This window comes from Melospiza melodia, chromosome 6, assembly GCF_035770615.1.
Source record: "Melospiza melodia melodia isolate bMelMel2 chromosome 6, bMelMel2.pri, whole genome shotgun sequence".
Lineage (NCBI taxonomy): Eukaryota > Metazoa > Chordata > Aves > Passeriformes > Passerellidae > Melospiza > Melospiza melodia.
This window is the reverse complement of record NC_086199.1, coordinates 63,597,250-63,621,922: the sequence shown is the minus strand read 5'-3', so window position 1 is coordinate 63,621,922 and position 24,673 is coordinate 63,597,250. Positions and strand designations below refer to the sequence as shown.

Genomic DNA, 24,673 nt, shown 5'->3' with positions numbered 1-24,673 from the left:
GGCAAAAGCCACTTTTTCTGTGCAAAAACAGCACATGCAGTTCTGTTCTGCGTGGAACATCCAGTCTCTCACTTAGTGAAGGCACTGTCACTTATGTCTGTTTAGCATACAGGGTATCAACCATATTTTCTTCTCCATTCAACTCATGTGACTTCCAGTGAGAAATGTGGCTTTGTTCTGACAGTATTGGAAGAAGGGAGTGTTGGAAACCTGCATTTGGTGCCATATAATTGTGGCTGGCAGTTTGTTTATTTGCTTGTTTTCTGTTATTATGGAAAGCAATCTCCATGTAGTTTATTCATTTGCAGTGACTGAGTCCCAAATCATTCAATTCACAATTAAATCTGCTTTCAGTGAAGTGCATTGAAGAGCTGCAATTGTTGATTTCATTAAAACAAGGGAGGCATTTAATAGCAGTTATTCACTTCTGTTGCTTTGGTTATTTACCAGCTTTCCAAGACATCTTGTTTGCCAGTTTATGACATCATCACTGAAAAGCTTACCTGGGATTAGACCCAGTAATTCCAGTTGCTGATGGTCAGAGCACCTTGGTGTCAGGGTTGTGGGTTTGGAGAGGGAATGGTTTTCAAGCTTTTGTGCACCCTCACAGAAATAGGTGTCTGAGCCACTGGAGACACCATGTGAGGATGCCAGGTTGCATAAAAGTGAGCAACTCCATTGTCAGCAAGATTCCTGCCAGCTGAGCTGGCATTTAGCAGATCCTTTGTTCTTCCAAGTACACATCCATGTTTTTTCAAGGAAGAAAAGATAGGTAATGGGGTCATCACCTTCTCTGCTCCTTGGCCAGGCAACTCTGCTGGTTTTGTTGAGTTTCTGCTAGGTAGCCAACTGTTCCTCCGAAGGCCACTGTTTTTCCTGGATTTTGGATTTGTGCTGCCGTCTCTCTCAAGGAGTGCATTCTGCACTTTTCCTATTTCCAGGCTGAGCAGAGACCATGCTGGAACAGGAATGAAGCCCACTGGAGTATGCTTTACTTTGCCTGGTGCTCTGTTCCCTCCAAGGATGATGGTAGTTCTCCTCACAGCATTATTTATTTAAAGTAAGTTAATTTCAGAGAAAGCTTATCTTAAGAATAATAAAGCAGGCTGTGTGCAAACCTCACTTTCCCCTAAGGATTAACATTCCCTGGATCTAGGAAGACACGGCTTTCAATCTGTTTCCACAGAATCACTCTTTTCAGACAAGTTTCTCCAGGCAGAGTAGCAGATTTTAACCCTTCAGTGGGTTTGGTTTGGTTTTTAAATGGGTCTTTTAGTTCCAGCTCAGAGAAAGATGGTTTGTCAGTAGACATTTGATTTCCTTGTTGGAAGGAATTGGGAAAATTTCTACCCTGAGGAAATTAGCCAGCCCTGTCCCCCAGCAGCTTTGCAGCTTGCCCAGTTGTTACTGGTGCCAGTGGAGCTGAGGTCTGTGCTCAGCAGAGCAGCTCTGACACCAAGACGTGGCAATGCCCATTCCTGGGAATAACCTGAGGAGCTTAGAGCCTTCCCCATGGCCCCAGCAAGGCTCAGGTGACACCAGAGGCCCAATACACAAAGGGTGTAATTGTTTTGATGTTTGCAGAGTTGTTTTTACCTTACAGCAGTGGACAAATCTGTATTTTGGCTTGTATTTTTCTACCAAAGTCATAAATGTATGAGGAAATTAAGTTAACTGGATAAATGGATCGGCAGATAGCCCACATTTACACAGTGTGGGGGCCTCATTCATCTTCTCTTACCACAGTGGGAACACAGGGCATTATTTGCCTTAGTTATCCCTCCTCCTTTGTTATTTTAGTAGTGCTCTATCTTATTTGAACGTGCTCTCATTCACCTTTAAGCTAAGTAAATGACTATGGTAAATAATTGAAACCAAGTTTGATCCCATGGGACAGCTGCAGCAAATGGCTCAGTGGGCAAATGGCCAAGTTCTTCATCTCTGTGAGCAAAGTGCTGCCTTCCCTTTTCCAGCCCACAGCTCTGCAAAGGATTATGTGTCCAATGTCACTGGTCCTGGTACCTAATCACACGGGGGTCATTCATTCCTACAAGGGAAGGGCTTTGTGTCCCTGCTTTCTCTTGCCCTGCAGTCCTGAAGCCTTTGTGGCAGCTAATTGGATCTAAGGCTCTATTGACATGTGTGTGCATCCCTAGGTGGGTGGGGGGATGTGTGTGCTCTTTTTTGGGTCTGCATAGTTGGAGATAACAGGCTGTTAGCACTTGAAACACAAATGCAACCCACCTTTCATGTCTCTTGGCAAACAAAGGCTCAACTGCATGTATTATGTTAATTAGCATCCTTCCCATTTTGCTTATCTGAGGTGATACTGATGACTGTTGAGGATAAATGAAAGTGATTATCTATTTTAAAATTTTAAAAGGAAACCGAATACAGATAACCTGGGCATATGCTCAACATAGGTTTTGAAAAGAGTATTTCTTTTTTCTGCTGGCTTGGATTCAGTGTGCATGGAATTTCAGTACATGAGCATAGTTCAGAGGACTCTTTACACCCTGGCACAGGTGTGCTCCTGAGGCCACTAGAGATCAAGCAAAAATTACCATTTTCTGGGACAGGAGGGAAAGGAGTGAATCAGGCCCATGTGCGGGGAAAGACGATTGAAGTGAGTAGCAGGGGTGGCACAGGAGCCAGAGGAGGGCTTTGAGGGTAGTTGGGAGATCTGGGTAACACGAGGCTGATGTGTGATGGCAGGGGAGGCTTGCAGAGAGCAACACTTGGTGGGAAATGTAATGGAGAAAGGGAACAGAAGCTCTTTTGTGTCAGTCAGCTTTGGAGCAAGTATATGAAGAAAACCTGCTGCAAAGGGAGTTTCATTGTGGAAGAGAAGTGGCACAGTTAGACCACAATGACTCACAGCTTTGCCAGTGTCACTGCTGTTGAGGATGGGTTTTCCCAACCAGAAATAATAATAATAACAATAATTAATAATCTGAAGAAGAGCCTATTTCTATGTAAACAAAAGTTTCCTTCTACAGAATCAGCAGCAAATGTATCCTGAATACTCTATAATTAGGTATGTCACAAAAGCCATGCACTTCAGTGTTCACTCACCTGAAATTCCTCCAACACACTGGTGAGGCTTTTGTCACAAAATCCATAATTGTTAAGAAGAATTGACTTAATAACATGGTAGTTACTTTGCAATGTCAGGCTTTTGAGTAAGCAACTGATTTGATTTACCTGCCTAGTTTCACCCAGCCCTTTCCCCATGTCTGCTGCAGCATTCCAACTCCTTTAAAACAAGAAGCAGCAAGCCAAGAATTCATATTTAAACCTTCCACCCCTAGTTTCACTAAAAATAAAGAAGATTGAGGGTTTTTTTAAGGATGTCTTGGACTATCTCATTGGGCAGTACCTGTGCCATACTGACAGACAGCTGAAATAAGGTGTTAGCTCTGCTACTGGCTTCATTCTCTAAATGAGCCAAGAAACTGCACAGCTGCAGCTTAATATTTTGAGCTTGTTATGATGTGCTTTATTTAAACAAACCTGGGGATCTGACTCACAAGTAATTCAGCTGTTGCTGTGCCTAAGAACAGGTTACATGCTGTGGCCTCTGGCTACCGAGCAGTGTATTTCCCCTTACACCAGCAGTAATAGGAAGCTAAACAATGATAAAATGCCTGTCTCTCCCTTGGACCTTAAAAGGCATCATTTGGACAAAATCTGGTGCAGTTTGCTAGAAACATTTGAATCTGCTCTTGCATAAAAGATTTTGAGTTGCAGACTCTAGTGACTTGCCATCCTTGTGATCTCCTGTTTAAAACAGAGGAACTAAAGCTGCTGTGGCATTCATTGGCATTTCAATAGTATGGAAAGTACAGGGATGTTTCAGTGGCTCCTTTCCTGCGGCCTCAGCTGGTTGCTGCTGCCTGCACTCAAACAGCAGCAGGTGATGGTGGGCAGGAGACAGTGGCTGAAACTGCAGTTAATTATATGCACAAACCATGGCCCTGGAAACACTGGTTTCAAAAACCCAAGTTCTTTGACTCCATTACTTTCTTATTAAACACCATTGCAACTTCTTGGTTCTTGCCAGAGCACATAGAGGGAGACTCTTTCTCTTATAGTTTCACCAATTGCCTGCTCCAGGCCAGTGCAAGATGTGCTTTTCCTTCCTTTTGCTTCCTAATGAAGCTCAGCTTTACCTCTAAGTGCTGGGAAGGTTCCTCCCTCTCTCTCTCTTCCAGGTTAGAAAATCCATTCATTGTCTCAGATTTTGTACAAGTGCTTCATCTTCCACATTGGGTTTGATATTCAAATGCCTACCGCAAATTATTTATTGTATTATTAATTTTATGGTATGACTAGAGTCAGGTAATCCCTGTTTTACAAATAGCTGAAACAAGAGAAGCAGTGGCTTTTCAAGACTCTGTAGAGAGCCTGTGGCACAGCTGAAAGGTCTTCGCTCAGCTGACCTAAGCCAGTAGGTTTCAGAAACATTCATTCTTTCTGCTCCCAGACCATTTCCTTTGATCTTCTGTTCCTGTATTCTTTACTCTTCTGAAGTTACACAGCCAATGCCAGTGCATCTCCCTTGATATCAAACACTGCTGGAGAAATAAATAGTTCAACTAAATTATTGAAGTTTAGAAGATCTGTAAGGTGATGCTTGATGTTGGCTTTTGCAGTCAAGTTAGGAGAAGAGAATTCACTAGCTAGTGGGTTTCTGTGTTAAAAGAAGCAATTACAAAAAAAAAAAAAAAAATAAAAAACAACAACCCACAAAACAAAAAACCTAAACATTAAGTCCAGAAGTTGTTTCACATTTGGGGAAAAAACGAGGAAGGGAATCCCAGAGCGCTGAGCGAAGTATTCTGGAGATGTGCGACATTGATGATACTGGCAAGAAATTAGCATATTGTTCCTTAACTGCCAAATATCACCAAAAATCATGCAGTAGCTCTTATTTACTAAAATCTTACAAGATTACTATTTCTAGGCAGATGGTGTAAGGAAGACTTCAGTGGTGAGGCTTTTATGGCTCTCAGCTTGTTACAGGCAGGCTTGGGGACATCTCATTTAAAACAAGCCTTAACTGTTGGTACAATCAATCTCATCTCTTCTTAGCAGGCAAAGGCTCCCACAAATGACCTTATAGATTAGGAACTTTCTGTTTACATTCGATTTCCCACTGCCTGCTATTTGTAGAGAATGATTATCAAGGCATTAAATTAAAAGTTTTGCCCGGTGGGAAACTATTGGATATTTTGTCATTTCCTTAAAGCCTCTCCTGTTCTGCTGGAGAGGCACAGAGGTAGGGGAAGTAATCACCAGAAAGGTCAAGAATATTTGCTTACCTATATTGGAGCACTGCTGAGAGACTTTCTCCAGTTTAGGGGACTTTTTGGGGAGAAGTTTTGTTCACGTTGTGGTAGGAAGGCACTGAGGCTTGAAATTAAAAGTCTCCAGTTGCCTGCAGGTTACAAAGCTGGCATCTTCTGGCCTTTTCCTAAAGGCTATGCCCAATCTAAGTGACATCTCATGCTTTCAACAAGTTCAAAAGGAGTTAATAAGGATCCCCTCAAAGCCTTCTTTTGACCTTTATTCCAGGGAAGATTCCAGTAAAGCCACCTTCCCTCTCAATGTGCTGGGACAAGGGAAGGACTCTGCCTTCAGTATTGCTGGAGCCTCAGGCTGATCAAAGTCGTGCCTCATCTTAGCTGTAAATACTGATAATACCCCTGTTCTGCACAGACACAACTCTGTTGTTTGCCCGAGATGTTTTGCTCAAAGCACTTCCTGCTGCTTATCAGAGGCAGAATTACAGGACTGAGCTTCTTGAGGGAACAGTATTTGTCTTCTGTTTCATACCTTAACAATAAGTACATAAACTCCAAAGCCTTTCATTTAGACAGAGTGAGAGGTCTGTGGAATCACCCCCAGGGACTGAGAGGGTCCCTACAGCCCCCCATCTGTAAAGCAGAGATGGAATTAATTATGAACCGGGTTGTTTGCAGTGCAGAATGTTCATGTAGTGCTTCCAGCATGTCTGTGCTAAGCAGGAGTTTGTTGTCACTGTTGTTACATAGTCTTTATCTCATCCTCAATTATTCTTAGCTTGTCTTATTCAAGGAGACAAGGTGGAGTCTGACAGCCCCAGGTCCTCTTGAAGTGTGCTGGCTTCTCCAGCTGGGCTTGTCAGCCAGCCAGCCACACTTCTGCTCAGAGGCTCTGGGTTTCTGAGGCAATGAGGGGACAAAGCTGACAGTAAAAGCAGCCTTACATGTGCATTGCTACAGCTTAAGTAGCTGCCTCAAGGGATTGCAGATTAAGAAGGAAACACTTTAATTTGGCCTGAATTTATATGCAGGCCGGAGTAAGATTTTTTTAGGCAATGTTTTGTCCCAGCTGTAGTTCAGGTGAGGCTCAGATCCCTGCCCTTTCTCTCTAGCTGCATCCAGCTTCCAGCCACTTTTCCTGACCTCTGTGGCAGGTTCTCTCCAGTCCTGTCACATCTCTTGTAGCTTTCCTTTCTGCAGTTCAAATACTGAGTTTCTTTCATTGCCTGAAACTCTCTGCACATGACTTGTGCACCTTAGATCAGTATATATTTTTGAGAAAGTCTTTTTAATAGGACAGTGAAGTTTTAAGAGCCCTATTAGGGCCTAATGGAAATCAGTGAGGAAATATTTCTTCTTTTCAGTAGGAACAGGATCTTAGCTTAAGTAAAGTGCAACAATATGCATGCTCTGCTCTAAGAAGGCCTTCTCTTGAAGGCATGGATTGTAGTGGATCACCACACTGGGACACATTTAACCTACCAGAAACACCACTGGAACCTGATGGGGCTGAGAAGCAAGGGCAAGGCTCCAGTGTGTCTGTGAACCCAGGGCTCACAGGAATTTGCATGGATGGCATGCCAGCTTCAAGCTTTCAACTCTCATCTGTTGACCAATGAATCCCAAGGAGGAAAAGAATTTTTCTCTTCTTCACTAACAGATTGATAAAAGATTCTTGCTACCAAATCTTTAAGAAACTCTTTAGTCTAAAGACCTGGTATTCCACATGTCTAGAAACAGGCACTTTATTTGGAGCAACAGTTTGTCTGCAGAGTTTTTGTTATTCATCTTTGTGCTACTTCCCTAGAGCTGCAATTTGTGAAGGGCCTGGCTTGTGTATGGAAGAATGCAGCAGATTCAAATTGCAGAATATTAAATATAATACTTCAGTCGAGCTTTGAGATAGACATTTTGCCTGGCTGAGGACTGGTAGCTCAGAGACAAACAAGGGAAGCTGACAGATTGGTGAATATTGGGTAGGATCATTTGTCAGAAGATGTGATGAATCACTGTGGCGCAGCATTTCATTTTCAGAAAGATCATTTTCTGAAAAAATTAAATTAAAGGCAGAAGAGACAGCTGGGGGTGTTTTGGGACTTTTATTTAAATCAAAGTTACAATTAGAATAAAGGCATATTGAAAAGTTCCTGTTATTCTAAAAATATTTTGAGGAAGGAAAAGAATTGAGGTTAGAAAGAAACAGGAGGACCTGGAAGAGCACCTGCCAGCTGTGCCCCACAAATCGATTTTGGGTTTTACTTACCTCTCTCTAGTCAAAGCCAGTAGGAATTGTATGTCTAGAGCTTTAAGCAGTGCTTCAACTGGGGGAAAAATACCCATCTTATAACCTTGCACACAGGTTATTTGAGCAGAGGTCAATGTGCTTTTAATAGGACTGCACGTAGAGACTGAGCTGCTCTCAGTGGGAACGAGAGCAGCCCTCCTGTTCAATTTCATCTGGGCTCTCAGGAAGTCCAGGGCTACATCACACTAATTAATTCATGCAAGGTAACACATTAATAACAAATGGAAACAGGAGAGACACAGAGAGTGGGGGGCTTCCTGCTGCTGCTTCAGCTGCAGACACAAGTGCCAGGAGGCCAAGGGCTGATCCCTGTTCCCCCTTTCTCCTGGAGCCCCGTCGTCACCCACAAACTCAGTCATTCTGTACAAGGTTATTCCTAGGGTTTGATCAACACCTTTCTGACCCTAGTGTAAGCAAACAGAAGAGTGTGAGTGCCTCAAGGAGTAGCTGTGTGTGTCTGACAAAGAGATCTTAAATCAGCTGCTCTTCAGAGAGCAGCATACTGTTGTGTGTGCAGCACACTTAATTAGAAGGTCAGATGGAAACTTTAGTAAAACAGAGCTATGTAAAGTCCTACCTTTACCATCACTCAAATCAATCTAAGTTCTCACTGTGTATATATGTGTAAAACTGGTATTTCCAGATGCCTTCCCTGTCAGTGGACATGAAATAAAAAGGTAAAACAATCTGGCAGTTCCATGTTCCACAACATGTGTTTGCCTCTTTCAAAGTTGTAGCCTGCACAGAGATGAGACGGAGATAAGGAAATGAGACACGTGCATGGTGTGGGATTCCAAAAAATCATTACATCATCTTCCAAGCAAGATTCAAGCAGGCACTTTATTTTTAAAACAACAAATAATGGTGAGTCATACCATGTGCAGGACTTGATGTTGAGGCTTTGTGAAATAGCACTAGGAGAACTGGTCACATAATACCTGTTTTCTTGACCAATGCTCTGCTGGTTACTCAGTTTCTGAAATATGGAAATCTGATGCCAGCTTTGTTCCCAGTATATAGGCCTTGCACTCTTTGTGCAGCAAAAGTGATTAATTTTATGAGGAAGCCTCAGCAAGTCGCTTGCTACTGAGGCTTCTCCAGGTAGAAGGAAGATCAGGAATGCTTGGTGACACAATCTCTTCAGACCATGTTAAAGCACACATGGACTAACAAAACTTTGCTCTTGATCTTCTGTGAATGTTAAGTTAATAAATTATCATGATCCATCTCAAATAGGATGTCAAGATTGCAAAGGAAAACTTGATTAAGGAAGTGCAAACTTTGCATTTTGCATCCTTTTAACATGGCATTTACCCTTCAAATAAGAATTACTGATATGAACCCAAGGCTGGTGTGTAGCTTTCTCACTCTACATGCCAGATATTCTCAGGTGAGATAATATTTAAAATAAACCTTTCTCTTTCATCTTCAAGGTAACAGATTGCCTTGCTGGATTTCTGTCCTCATCTGCCCTTAGTTACCCTGTTCCTCTTCACCTCTGTCAGTTTCTGAATAAGAATTAGTTTTCCAGCAATTAATTTACCTCACTGCCTCTGTAGGACATTAACTAAATTTCCAGGCCTCTCTGAGACTGGCATCACAACCCTGCCCTTCCATTCTTATTGATGGCACTGCTGGAGATCACAGCAGGTCCAGTTGAGACACAGGGAGCTGAGGGTAAGTGCAGAGCTGAAACACAATTCAATCTAATTCTTAAATGAATGCTAGGAATCCCCAGCACATATAAGTTTATCGTTTATTGCCTGTAATTTTCTCAACTAATTCCAAATTTAATGACAGCTTTCAGCTTTGGTGTTCTCTTCTAATTAACGTACCAGTGACTGTGTATAATCTCTGTGTAAAGCCAAAAGCAGCTTACATGATAATTACAGAGGGATCACAGCACCTACTGTTTAAGGAAGGCATCCATGAGAAAGGCCTTGCATGATAGTTAAGGTGCTGAGATTAAGTTGTAATTAATCTTAACTTGTGCTGTTTCTTGTACTGCCTCAAAGCTTTTTTATTACTGGCTCAACATGATGCTGGTAAACTTTAGGGAAGGAAACAAAAGAACTGGACAGATCAAGCACAATCTTTTGCACATACAGCAGAGGCTTCCAGGACATGGTGAGCTTTGAGGTCAGAGTATTTTTGTAGTCATACTGTTGAGTAACTTTATATTTTTCCCTTAATAATTATGATGTAGTGGGTTGAAAATTCCTCTTTAACATTGTGCAAGATACTTTGCATCCACTTTTTTTGCAGCTGCAGTCAGGAAGCTATTCTGACTGCACAAATCAGAAGTGAAGCCTAAGTGTATGGGAGAAGCAGAATACCTTTGCTGCCTCTGTTAACTTAAAATTAGCATTGGTTACATCATTTTAGACAGTCCTTCCCATTGCAATGACAAGTTCCAGAGGGGCAATCACTAGGGAATGCACCGTGTCTGTCTGTTTTCCACTGTGGAGGAGTACACATTAATGCACTTGGTCCCAATTAAATATACTAAACTAAAAGGAAACACTGGGTGTACATGAATGATTTCATAGATAGGCTTATTTGCAAAAATGAGTGGTTAAACTGCATCCAGTCTCCTTGTAGTACTTTGGTAGTTATGTGAGAAGGGAAAAGATGTAGTAAAGGTTTCTGTGATAGGAAACAGGAACATAAGCTCAGAAGAGGAACTCCTCATGTTATTTACAAAATGTTGGTTAAACTTTTATTCATTTCAGTACAGGACCATTGTCCAACAGCTCTATGCTCCATGCTCTTTGATTTGAAAGGTGATAGTCAGCAAATTTTGAGTTCTGTGTCTTTTGTTGTTGGTTTTAGATTGACAAGTATGCTCAGCGGGATCTGAAGAAAGGACTTCACTTGTATGGGACAGATGGAAATATTGGCCTCACTAATGCATGGAGCATCATCCAAACAGATGTAAGTCTGAGCTCTCTCTTTTACCTCTTCCTCTTTACCTTCTGGGTTCTGTAACAGCATGTTCTGGGCGTGAACCTAATTAAACCTCCAAATCCCAAGTCACTCTCTTTCTTCCACCCAGTCAGCACATTAGCAAGCAAACTCTCTCCTTTTTGTAACAAGCAGTATTTTTTATTTATTTTATTTATTTCTCCTTTAATAGGAGGTATCATCTTCCGTTTAGAAGGTTATACTAAGTTGATGCCTAAATATCATGTAGCTCTGTGCTATGTGGAGTGTGAAGGAGCTGGTCAGACTGGAAACAAGCTGTACCTTTTCTTTAAAGTCAAAGAGGTGGTTTATGCTGGGATGAAGAGCATACTAGCAAAGAACCTCTTCACTTTTTAATTTCTGTTCTGTCTCCTTTCACTGCTACTTTGTTCCCACTAGTGAGTCAAAATGGAAACAGAGCATGGCGTTTGTAACCTCCTCCTACAGTCAATACATTTTCCCCAGCAGAATTTAATCATCCTCCATCACAGGTGGACTGGGAATGCTTTTTGCTGTGTTGTCACTGCTGTTCCTTTGCCCTGATTCTCTGACAGCTCTCTGCCAGTGTTCATCTGCTAAGGACTGGTGAACATTGTAGCTGGCTTCCTCCTCTGTCCTTGTCTGAGAAAACACCATCACTGACAGTTCAGGTTTATTAGCTCTGTACCTGTTTCATATTCAGTTCAGTCACTTCTCCTGGGGGTGATATTTGTGATTTCATGTTCTCTGTTCTTGAATGGAAAAGTGCTCCAGCTTTTCTCCTGCTTTAGGCAGAAGCACTTGCACTGCCTTGGCTTCACTCAAGAAATCTTGCATAGCCTTCTCATTTTCTCCTCCAGAGGTGCAAGTGTGGTACAGATAGGAGGGGTTTAGTCTTGCCTGATGTCTTAAATGGATCAAAGACAGTAACCCCTCCCAGTGCTCCCAATGTCTCCTCTTATGGACAATACAAGGTAACAGGAGCAACAGACTGCTAAGAAATGATCTGAGAAATTAAAACCTTGAGATTGCTAACAGAGCAAAAGAACTGATTGGCCAAACTCCTTGTGTATCTTTGGGTCTGCAGGACCTGTGTTGAGTGCAGTAGGTTGCCTACAATACTCCTGTGTGTGAAGGGCAAACAGCTCAGGTCCAGGAAACAAGCTAATTTCAGTCCTGCATCCCAACAACTGCATGTGAAAAGTTATTTCAGTTACCTTTAAAAGGCCTCAGCATCTTGCAATATTGTTAATAATTTCCTCTTCCAATACTTTTTCCTTTTTCCAATACATCAAATATGAGAAGGCATCAGTATCTGACAAGAGAAATGCATTTGGTGGTGCTAGCTTGAGAGCAAGCCATGTGAAATACAGATAATGTATAATATCATTGCTTATATCCAACAGTATTAGAAAGTTTACTCTTTTACAGTAACTTAATTATATGTAGTAAAATGTAGTAAAAACTACTAGTATTAAAATATTTGTAGTAAGTATTAATCTGCTTTCAGTGACACCCCAAGAAGTCTTAAAAAGCATATAGCAAAGGTGGGGGGAAAAGCAGTTTTTGGAGGTCTCATGACATATAAACACCATATTTCTGTTCCCCTTTTTGTAAAATAGGTGTAAGAATATATGTAATGTCTAGTTCATATAGTCACATTTTTTCAAAATCTTCATGGACTGGATTCAGAAAAGATGTAAAAAAAAAATTTGGAAACTGACATTATGGTCAGAAATTTTAAACACCTTATATAAACAGGCAAAGATGAACTAGTGATGTCATTGCAGTGCTTAAAAAGAGAGCAGGAGGGAAAAAGGATTGTGAGAGAAAAGGGCTCTGTAATTGATCCAAGAGCTAAAAACCCAAGTTAGATGGATCTGGTGGTAGGATGTTGTTGTTCAGCAGCACAGTAGATTCTTTTTCTCTAAAGAATAAGACCTGGCTTTTTGCTTAAAGGAAATGGTCAGGTTCAGTGACCAGCTTGGGTTTGAGGCAGGACTCAGTCTGTGGTTTGTGTAGTGCTGCAGATCATGGTCATTTGTCCTGGTAGTACCTTAGGTCTTGAAACCCATTACAGTTTAAAGAATGCCTTATAAGTTTCAGATGAAACTCATGTTAGCTAACTCCTAGGAGCTCAGAAGGTGACGAGAAAATGCCACTCCATGGGCTGTGTGCAGCCAGGGGACATAATTGTCTCATGGCCCCTGTGAAATTACCACGTGCCAGCTTGGCAGTACCACAGTGTCAGAGTCATTGTGCTCTCCATGCTGGGCACTGAGGAGAACAGCAAAGAGCTCCCACAGATCCATTTTTGCCACTCTGCATAATTGGTTCTCACATGTATCTTTCAAAACTGTGTGGGAATACACTATTGCAGAGGTGCAGCAAAGACAATCCCATCATGGTTAATTATGTAAAACACTTTGCAGTTGAATAGAGCTATCTAAATGCCAACTTGGGGGGTTTCTGTGTAATAATCATTATCTCTTACATCCCTAATCAGTAGAGTGTAATCACTGATTGGAGGATTAGGGTGATGCATGGGATTTTCTGCAAGGGAAATCCCAGCCCAGGCTTCCTGTTTGCATTCTGTCTCCTAAGGCTCTCACCAAAAGCCACAGCAGAGCAACCACAATGCCATATAGGACAGAGTTTTTCCTGATGGGAGACATCAGTCATTGGCTGAGCCATGGGCTGTGTCTGTATGTGGATGGAAAACAGCAGCCTCACAAAAAAAAGTGCCATATAAAAAACATGACAGTAACAGAAATCATAATGACTCCTTGTCCCCTCTGCATTTGCACCCCTTTCTTTGTAAAAGTATTTTTCAGAGCCTGAGTAGTGGTTAAAGCAATAGCTTTCACACTCTGGCATAGTTCTTAATTTCTCCCAAGATTTAAGGTAGAGACCACCCCCATTCTGCATTCATTAGGTGCTATTGTGTATGGCAGCTTTGGCTGAAAAAAGGAGGAAAAAGTTTTTCCAAGGAACCACATTTAGATGGCATTTGACTTTTGTGGGATTGGCCAGTCACAAATCAGAGGGGAGTTTTGACTGGGAGTGTGGATGCCCAGAGCACAGAGTGACCTGTGAGTGGTGATTGTCTAAGTGTGAAAGGCCTGAGCACCTTTTGAGGAAGGTTTTCTTTTCCGAAGCCTTTGTGCCTTGAGAAATTATTTTCCTCTTTTAAACAGAAGCCTACCATTTTCAAGACACTGGAAACAAGGGGAAAACTGAGTTTTTCCCTTCCTGTCTTTTAAGAGGAAGTTGCAGTTTTGGCTGATGCCTGAGCTGCTCACGTTACCAATAAAGGAGTTGGGTTAAGCTGCAAACCTGCAAAGTGTTTGAGAGGAAAGGCACTGGACTCATTTTGCAGTCCTAGTAAGCCTCTAGGTCAGGGAGCTGTTTCAAATCAGAACATTCTATTGATTTCTTTTTAATACCTTCAGCCAACCAAACTCTCAGCCTTTTCAATAGCGTTTCAAACCTTAAAAGGATCAGAAACACAAGCAGATGAATTCTGTGTGTCATGACTGAAGACTACGAAAGCTTACAAAGTGATTTTCAAACATGACTAAAATTCTGATAGTTTAGGAGGTAAGTTGCCCTGAATTGCATTAAACTCCTTACCCACCAGGACTGGTTAAAGTCACAGGTGGAGATCATTAGAAAATGAGAAACAGGCATTAATTTTTAAAATGTTGCTTCATCCTCAGCATCTTTGTGATCAATATTTGAGCACTTCTACTTTTAACTAAGCGGGCAGTAATTTGAGAAGCATGCAGAAAACCTATTAGCTTCACTAAAGTGAGCAAATTCAGCTCACTTTTGCTGCTGTGTAATGCCTTTTCATGTCTGTTTAGACCACAGTAACTGAGAAGAAATTTGACCCATCTCCCTATTCTCAGTCATTGATTCTATTAGATCAAGCCATACTTTAGAATTACTACTGGAAACCACCACCCATTAAACATGATTTTTAGAACAAAACTATATTATTCATCACTTTTTACAGTGATGGTGGAAAAAGGTGTATAGAAGGCCCCCTACTCTGTCTCTAGTTCTTTGCCCCATTCACAAAACCAGAAAACAAGGCTTTGCTAAAAAACAGTCTGCAACAAGGACTGAGTATCTGTTTATTTTCACAAACCCTATCCCAGCCTGACTGAGTCTGCAGGAATTTGGCAAAGAAGATAAGGCCTACTTAGCCTTCAATATTGAGAATAATGTAAAATTTGTACAAGTGTCCAACTCCTTTTCAGGAGTTGCACTGTTGCACAGACATAGAAACTTTTTTAATAGATTGCTCCCTTTTAACATGTGTTAGTCTGAGTACTCCAAAATAAGCACTGTTAGTTTATAATTATTTCTAATAAAATGTAAATGTTGCAAGTAGGAACAGAAGTAAGCAACTAGGCAAACTTGTGTAATTTTATCACTTAACTTGTGAAGAGAACAAGACAGGAGTGTAAATGTGACCAAAAAATGAATGTGGTTGTTGCAAGAATCGAGACTTCAATGCTTCCATGCCTGGCATTGGCAGAACATCAGCCTTTGTGGTAGAAATGACTACAACCAACTGCTGGTGACAGACATTGTCCTTCATGTGCCCTGAGCTTTCTCAGTCCTCCAGGTGTAGGGCTGTCTCCAACTATCCCTGTTTAGAAACCTTGCCAATTTTCAAGATAACATTGCTCTCAAATCTAAAAGGACTCTAAAAAAAAGTCCTCCATATTCCCCTTTCTTCTAATGGTCCCTCATCTCCCTCAACAATTTGGCTTCTTACTGTTCACCTGCATCAACCTGGGATAAATCAGTTGCTTGTCACATGATCCAAAATCACTCCTGCACTCTCTCTTTCCTACCGGACATCCATAATGAAGTCTCTGAGTTTACTGAGCTCTCAGCTTATCTGCCTTTCTGGCTTCTGGACTCCTTTGCTGGATCTGAAGTGGTGATCCATTCAATCCTGTTGCAGCTTTGTTTCCTCATTCCTGCATCTTTGACCATGGATCAATGCCCCTGCTCCCTAGAGATGGCAGTGACAGGACTTGGCCTTCACTGAGCAGTGCTCCCTCCCTTGCTTCTGCGCTCTCAGGTCTCTGTGGTGTTAGAACTCTGCTGTATTCATCACCTCCTCTTGATTAGGGCTATGGATCATCCGCTGCTTAATCCCATTGCTCATCCTTCCTTTGTCTTCCGAAGATATTTCTTCCAGTTATAGTTACAGACATTATTTCTTCCAGTCCCAAGACCATTGATCCTGTGTTGTGTCCTTTATTTATACCTTGAACTTCTCTTAGCCCATTGCTGTGTCTGCTGTGCTCTTGTACAGAGAATGTGTGTGGGCAGGCAGTGTCCAACTGCAGCTCATCTTTGCAACTGCATCCCTTCGTATTCTCACCTTGTGGCTTACCAGGAATTTTATTCTTTGGAGTCCCAGTCCTAGCTCATGGCCTAGCCAGCTCCTGCTTCACAGGCTCCATAGGAGCAGCTGTCCTCAACCTGTTAGTGAGCACTTGGCTACAAAACCCGTGCTTCATCTTCATCTCCGTAGTCTGTCAGACTGACACCTTCAGCCATGCATTATTATGAGAAGAAGGAGTCTAGTTCTGATTTATGCAAACTTGTGTCACTTGTGTTTGGCCAGAACATCACTCAAATGTCTCAGCCCTTACCGCTGCACACTCTACATCACAGATGAGCCACATTTTTAAGGCTTGCTGTTTACAAGCTGTCACTTCTCGCTGTCTATCAAAGAGCTGCCTCCTGACTCTAATGATGACAGCCTGCAAGACCTTCTTCTTGTTAGATTTCCAAATAAACCAGCCTTCCTCAAATGTATGCCATGTATTCCAGGCTGCTCCTACTCACTTTTGGGACCTGTTACACATGGACCTCCTGTTTTCTGTGCAGCAACATAGAGGAAAAAAAGAAAGGCACAAACTTTTTTTTCTAGTTTCATGTCAGTTTGTAGAAAATGAAGCCTGTAATCTTAAAAATCAAACATGTGCAAGTGGAGGATTGAGCCCTGCCACAGACCAAATCAAAATTTGAAGCAGAAACTTGGAAGGATAGATGTTTGTGCAGGAAAGTTTTCTGAGTTTTCCCTGACAGAAGAAAAACTCTGCTGTGAGCAGACTGAAATGTCTCTATCAAGGAGTACTTTCTGAGTGCTTGAAGCATCATAAGATGCATGAGGCAGCAGCATGTGATACCTCTGCCCTCTATGGGTCTGGAGTGGCACATTTTGTGAGTGCAGCAAGAGCTGAACACCACAGTTCTACTACAGCCTGAATGCTACAGCTATTATGTAACAAAGGAAAACTCTCCCTCAAGCCAGTGTAAAGATCAGGATCTCCATTAGGTCTTTGGCCCTGGTGATGCAGATGTCTGCATGATTATGAGTCTCTCAGAAACAAGAGAAGTGGTCTCTACAGGGATGCTAAAAACACTCTTCAGGCTTACCTAAATTCACATTTAAAAAAATAAGATCTTGGCAAGTAATTTTGGGACTAGGTAGGTGGCTGGCATAGCCCCAAAAAGTGTGAGGTACTGTGAATAGCAGAGAGCAGATCTGCAGCCCAGTGTTGTCTTGTTTACTCATTGGTGCTGAAGTGTCTAAATCCCAACAAATTCATACTTTTGCATAAGGGCAACAGATGGTGTATACATCTATTTGGTAGTGAGTCCCAGCTTATTTCCTATCACAAGAATATACCAGTTCCCAAGGGGAAGATGGCCACAGAGCCATTCCCTCTACCACTGTGTGTTTCTGCCCCTTTCATCCCACTACCAAAGTCAAACAGACCTTCTGATTTAGCAGTGTTGTGATATCTGCACAAACTGTGTCATTGTAGGCAGACACTTAATGCACAACTGTTAGAGCAGCATCAGATGATGACATTAAAGAACTGCACCACAGAGAGAAATACACCTTTTGCTGATGATAGGCAAAGTCTTTCAAAGGTGATTAGTAATTAATAGCTTAGTGAGAAATTCACCTTGTTTACTCCAATCATGATCCCAGAAGTAGTATCTTCATTTCTTGGGTGCTGTACCTGTATCTTTTTTCTTGACAAGCTGCAAACAACTGTTAAAATTCTGGTCAGTCAATAACTCAATCTCAGTACTTGTCTGAGGTTGTCCAGTTTCAGCTCCTGCAGTATCTTCCCTCTGCAAATAGGGGCCTTTCCTTCTTGCATCAACATTAGCTGCATACAAGGACATGTTTAAACTTAATAAAGAAGAGTAGAGAAGGGGGTCTGTTTTGAGTAAAGCTGAGGAAGTACCGTATTCCTTTAAAATTTAAAGCCTCTGCTGGTATGATCAAAATGCACTGAGTGTCAGGCTCCAGGAGGCAAAGTGAGAACAGGCAGTGATGGATCACGCTTACGGTATCACCTCGCTTCATCTTTTTCCAGTTCAGATGCTGCGGAGTCTCCAACTACACGGACTGGTTCGAAGTGTACAACACAACCCGGGTGCCAGACTCCTGCTGCTTAGAATTCAGTGAGAACTGTGGGCTCCATTCCCCAGGGACCTGGTGGAAAGCGGTGAGTAGCTCTGCAGCACATGGCAGCAGCTGCCTCGCAGCCCAGGTGAAGGACAGGCAGTAGTGATTTGCAGGGCTGCACAGATGATAAGCTGTGCACCTCATTCTATCCTAATTCACCTTTCATCAGGTGCTTTCAGAAGGCTCCTGTTGAGCTGTGGCCTTTGACCTCCAATGAAACCCCCTATTTAGTTATTTTTATGAGCTGGTTTCCTTTCAGTAGGCTCCAAGCTGTTGTTTCACACTGCAGACAGGTCCATTCCAACACTGATCTGCAGTGCAGACTAGTGACATCAAGCTAGGAAATGGCAGGAATGCCCTTTTTAGTGTCCCACCTACTGGGGTCAGGCAGCAATAAAGGCAAATGGTTCATGCACACACAGGCCCTGGAGCAGCAGCTGTAGCTCATCACAGCCCAGGCAGTCCTGAGGCAGGAGGACTGGCAGAGCCTTGAGCACTCCTCTCCCACCAGGAGCTCTGGTTCGGGGGCCTCCACTGCACAGAAGAGTGGGAACTGTTCCGCTGAGTTGCCAGCAGCAATTTTTTTTTGTTGCTGCACTTGCCTGTAATCAAATTCAAAACTCCATGGGATAATTTCCCTACAATGGCCTCAGCAAGATCTTTCTGGAACAGATAGTCAGAGCCTAAATATGTCTCTGAAATTACCTCAGCAATTCTTTGTGCTAATTGCAGGTAGTGCAATTACACAGGAGGGGTGTAGGCCACCTGATGAAGTGGAATTATAGCTAAGTTTTGCTGGTTCTAATGGTTTGTGAAGACAATGAGTAAAGCTGTCTTGGCCACTTTCTAGTGAGATTTCATATGCATGGATTTGTACTCACAGAGGCTGAGTTCACATCAAACACAGCTTCCTTACACTTCCTGAGTAGCTCTGGGTAATTTTTTTAATTTAAGGGCTGAAAAATTCTTCTTCTATTTTATTCAGGGTAGCAAGAAAATCAGTGCAGGTTAACCCTCTGGCTTCTGATGGCCATTAATGGTTCTTCCTTTATACATATATAAAAACCCCTAGCTGAAGGCTGAATGATTCTTGGCCATGAACATTTACAAGACAGGGGGGCCTGTTTTTGCACAAGGTTGTCTTACAGACATGATTATTTAAAGAAAGGTTTCACTTGGGCCAATTCCACCCTCCCCAAAACTGGACCAGTAAAACAGGGCTACAGCTGCTGCAGAATTTAAAGCATGAAGAAAATAATGGAGGAGTGCCCATACTGCAGTTTGAAATGATTGGAAATGGTATGAAATGGGCCCATGTGCAGGAGGAGCAGCTACTGAGCCACTCACACTGGAACTGTTTGGTTTCATGTGTCTTTATGTATTACAAGAAATGTTTATTTTTCTTGAAATGTGGAGAAAATGAAAGCCTCATTGTAAGGTTCTAACTGCTTCTGGTTGGGTTTTAGAGAGCAAAGAGGGCCCAAACCCAGTGTTTGTTTATTTGTTGTGGTTTAACCCCAGTTGGCTACTAAGCCTGCTTACTTTCCCACCAGTGGGACCAAGGGGAGAAGCAGAAAAGTTAAAGTGAGACAAGAGTGGGTTGAGATAAAGACAGTTCAATAGGGAAACCAAAAAAATCATGCTCTGTGTAATCTCTGCTCAATGATAACAAAAAATATCTCTAGATTATCAACCCTGTGTTCAGGACAAATCCAAAACACAGCCCCATACCCATCACTGTGAAGAAAATTAACTGTACCCCAGCCAAAATCAGCACAATATTTTTAGTTACTGGCTGAATTTATACGGAGCAGTGCTCATGCAGCATTTTGGAGGTGCACTGTTTTGTGTCTGGGATTAGTACTCCATGTTCAAGCCTCAACCCAAAAATAGATTGTAGTTGCTCCAGCACTGAAATGATAATCCAGGCTACCTAGCAGCTAGGTCAGATCCATTTTTTCTCTAGCTGTATATTCCTGGGAGAGTAGAGCTGTATTTATGGCCAATACAATATTCTTGGTTTGTTTTTCTTTGTAGCCGTGCTATGAAACTGTGAAAGTATGGCTCCAGGAAAACTTACTGGCAGTGGGAATCTTTGGATTGTGCACAGCTATGGTGCAGGTACAGTTTAATATCAATTTTCAAATCCTAAGTAGTTGTAACTAAGTAACCACTGATTCAGATATATACTCTGCCTAAGCAGGTTTTAAATCTTGCAGAATTTTTGTCTACCATCAGGCAAAATTATTAAGCACTTTGAGTTTTACTTTAGTTAAAATACGGTGTACAAGGCACAGAACTAGGAATACCGCACAGTGTTTTATGATGCACTGCAAAGAGCTGGCACTTTATCAAGTGGTTTATATAACACTGAAACTGGACTTGGGAGGGGAGACTGGACTCCAGACACCTAATCAGGCTAGGATGAACTGCCTTTAGGGTGCCTCTATTTGTCCAGCTATTCTCCAGAGAGGACTTAGGCTAAATAGCCAACTTCAGCATAGTCTAGAGGTAACTTAAGTCTTCAACCTCATCCCTCAGGCCCAGGGTAAATTACAAATCAGGATGTGGTGCCCAAACCCTGCCAATAAACCCATGTTCCTTTACTATAATTGGCATAGACATGCCTATCAGATTTCTGAGTTGCAATCCTTTCCACTGTGACTTTGGTCAGAGAAGAATCTGTTGTCCACCACTTTGTGTCTTACATGCCTGTGCCTCTAACCCAGCCTGCTGTGGTTGTGCCAGTGTAAGCACCTGTGGCACAGCCTGAGGATACACAGGTGAAAGTTGTGCTGGAGCTCTGGCTGGTTCAAAGTGCCTTTCCTAAATTCAGTGAAGATCTAGCTTTAGTCTCTAGCTCCCCCTCTCTCACACCCAACATGCAAGCACAAAAGATGGCACTGCTAAGCTAATTAACACCGTGGAACTGCAGATTAACTCATGGTTGTTTGGTTTGGTTGGGTTTTTTTTTTTAAATTTGCCTGGTATGCCACTAGCAGCAGGAGAGAGCCTGGGATCAGTATTCCACTCACATTCCCAACAATGACAGATTAGGCAGAATGGCACATATCTTACTCTCTCATATGTCATTTATTGGCTGCAACTTATTAATGCAAATGCCTGACGCCTCACAGGCCCAAATTCAGTAGAGTTCTGGGGCTTGTTCCAGTATAATAAGCAAATATGCTTAGAGAAAAAAGCACAAGATCATATGGCAGACAGGCAATTTATGACTGTTGTTAATATATTACCATGATTAACAAAAACAAACCAGCTTTTGAGCATCCATTCCGCATTTAGGGTATCTTTAAAGGATACACTAAAAATCCCCAGCAGCCCATGGTCAGTCCTTCTCATAAATACCCTAACTATATTAAATTTCTAAGACAATACTATCTTTCTGACAGAAAGACATTGCTAGTTTGCATGGGAGGAAGCACTTCAGACAATTTAAAAATGCAGATTCATATTCCTAGTAAATGCTGTGCAAGGCAGGGAAAACACCTCAGAACACAACAGATTTTCAGTCTCCCTTCCAGCTGCCTGGTATGATTGAATGTACCTGATGACAAAAGTTTCTGTGTACTGTCACCTGAAATGAACTGAGCCCCCTCTCTTGCTGCTGTTTCAGTTGTGTTCTGGCCCATAGCATGTGGCAGTTTTTCATGTTAGCATCTTAGAGAATCATGCAGTCACATAATTTGAAGGATATAACAGCACATGCAACAGAAGAATCTTCCTCAGTCGTGCATGCTTCAAACTATAAACCAAGTTCAGCCACCACTGTGTCGTTACATAGCTGTCCCTGAAGGTGGATACTTCCAAAAGGCCAGTGCTTGCTACAAACAGCACACCAAAGCCTAATAATCTGATTTCACTGTAGAAGAGTGAGACTTGAGGAAGATTAACAATAACCATTTTTTCTTCATAAATATAAATTCATTTTATAACAATTTTTTCTTCACAAATATAATTGTGTGTGTGTATTCATATATTCTTTCAAAGTACTCATTAACAGAAACTATTACTCATGTAAAGACTAAATTTGAAGTGGTCAAATTAAGTGCTTAAAACAGAATTCATACCCTAAAATTTTCTACCTGGCAGCCCTTCATTTCAGTGACAACTCTTACAGTGGTGTTGCAAAGGGAAAGTAACAAGCACTTAGTACATTCATATAGGTACTTCAGCTGGAAGGAAAATAAGACTCTCTCTCCCATCCCTTTTGATGAAGTAATCCACCAGAGACAGCACAACAGGTCAGTGCTTAGCTGGGAGAAGAAACCCCACCTCCCTGCTGCTTCTCTTGAATAGGCTGAGTAGAAAAACACATCCATTGTTGATGAGGCATTGATGGCCATGATTAATGCATGTTCAGTCTCCAGTGATTCCCCCACAGGGACCTGTGCACACATACTCTTGTAAAAGTAAAGTACAGTCAAGTAAACCACTGCATCTGTAGGGCCAGGGTTTAACCCAATGTCTCTCAAAACAACAGCTACAGGGGCACCCACAGAATACCCACACAGCTGTGGATTGCTGCTCTAAAATATTTTCAAGCAAAAGGCATCCATTTTTTTTTCAATATACCTCTTCCCAGTATCTGGTGAGAAATCAACTCTCCCCTGCTCTCACTGTCCGTTCTGTAAGACAGCAAGAGGGATAAGGACAAAAGGCAGACAGACTCTAGGAATAGAACAAGGACATGCACAGGCAGGAAACACAGTACGTGATATGTCCTCCTGTGCGTGAACAAAACTAGTGTCATGCTTTGCTCTTTTTTTTTCTTGTTGTTTCAATAAATAGGGTTTTTTTACTTACTGAAAAACGATTGTTTGTTGTTTCTTTTCTCTTAGATTCTCGGACTCACCTTTGCAATGACCATGTATTGTCAGGTAGTCAAGGCAGACACCTACTGTGCATAGATACCATTCCCAATCTTTCTGCTTCTCCTCCAAAGGACACAGGAGAAATCTCCTTCATGCTCATTCATCTGACCTTTCCCCACCCCCCTTTGTACTATAAACTGTGTATAATGCTATCTTTCTGAAGATTTTGTGAATCACCCCACTTTACTGAAGGAGGAAGAAAAGAAAAAGTCAGTACTTGAACTGGCACAGGTAAGAAGCAGCCTTGTCTTCAAGCAGAGGAAAACCAAAAAAGCATGGTTCCTTTTCCATGGCCTGTGGCAAGGCAAGAGAGGCTGCTTACAAGGGGCTGACTGCAGACCCATGTTGAGAAAAGATGGCACTGAGGCAACCTCTGCAAAAGCTGCCAGGCTGCCTTCCTGCATTTCCCAGTCTGGAAGAGAGGAGGTAGAAAACAAATGTTCTTCAGCAAGAAGGTACAGAGTAGCTAGGACTGAACGCAATTGTAATTTTACTACAGTTTGCACACAGCTAAAATGTCAAGATCAAGCAGCCCTGCCTCCAAGTGTCTCAAGATGATTTTGTAGCCAGGAGAGGATCATCTTCAGAAGTGCATTGTTTTAAAGGAGTATTTTTAATCTTCTGTGCCGCAGAGTCAGGCTTTTAATCAGAATCTGTACAGCGAGATCCTGGCTGTTAATGGAAAACAATATTGGACATTGCCTCACTTCCTAATTGCCAGTGGCATATAGATGGTTGACTGCATATGTTATATATATTACATTCATAAACACATACTTTTCTGAAAGGAGGTGAAAATACCCAGCATCTAACCTCAGAAAGAGGAAACCTTTCTATCCTATTTTACATTCCAACTGAAATAACCAAGTATTATTTCTTGTACAAGGCACTATCACTTATACCTCTGGGAAACAAGTAATTACTTTCAGCTGTATCTTCATTTCAGTAAACAATTTGTGAGTGGGCTCTCTCTGTCAGTCTACTATGGTTTTATTTATCATCCCTGTTTCAAGTAAGTCTGCCAAAAAATATCACTCATTTCCATGCTTGAAGATGTGTACAAAGCTGTCAGCTGTTCCTTCCCTGAATGTCACCATTTCATTAATTTACTTTGGGATAACATCATCTGCAGGTATGATAGAGTTTGCCTTGCTGAGGAAAAATCTTTTGCACATTGCTCATTTTTCTGAGAGTTATTAAGACTTCAGATGCTTTTATGCTTACCTTTTTTTTTCCTCCCAGCTGCACGCTGACAACAGCCAAGACACATCAGTCTCTGTTAGAATGAAGTCACTTCTCAGTGCTCTTTTTCAGATGCATTTTTCTTCACCTAGCTGCTGGTTAGAATATAATCCACACTTTCTAGAATATCATGGAATCACAGAAATATGCAGAAATCAAAACCATTACTTTCCTTAACTAGGGAACAGCCACTCATTGATAACTGAAGTAATTGATGTAGTACCCTCCTATGCACATTTTCTGGTGATGAGGTTAAAAATCAGATGTGTCCTATTGTTCAAACAAATAATTCCCTGCCAGCAAACTGCTCCAGGTAGTGCATATGTGCCAGGGAGAAGCTGAAGCACCCCAGGGAAAGGACACAGCAGGGAACAGGCAAACAGAGCAATGCAGATGGCCCTCTCCCTTCAGCCAGCATTTGTGCAGCTCTCAACCACTGTCACTTAGAGCAGAGAGGTGACCATGG

The 24,673-nt window shown here is 42.0% G+C and overlaps 1 protein-coding gene across 2 annotated transcripts in view; it reads left to right on the top strand.

The window, feature by feature from the left end:
- TSPAN4 (tetraspanin 4) overlaps positions 1-23,935 on the top strand; it is a 412,600-nt gene extending 388,665 nt beyond the window's left edge. For both annotated transcript variants that reach the window (XM_063158701.1, XM_063158700.1), the window contains 4 exons: positions 10,444-10,545; positions 17,982-18,113; positions 20,111-20,194; positions 22,933-23,935. In XM_063158701.1, coding sequence (XP_063014771.1) covers positions 10,444-10,545; positions 17,982-18,113; positions 20,111-20,194; positions 22,933-23,001 — 387 coding nt within the window. In that variant the 3' untranslated portion in view covers positions 23,002-23,935. The remainder of the gene's footprint in view (positions 1-10,443; positions 10,546-17,981; positions 18,114-20,110; positions 20,195-22,932) is intronic.
- Positions 23,936-24,673: the final 738 nt, after the last annotated feature.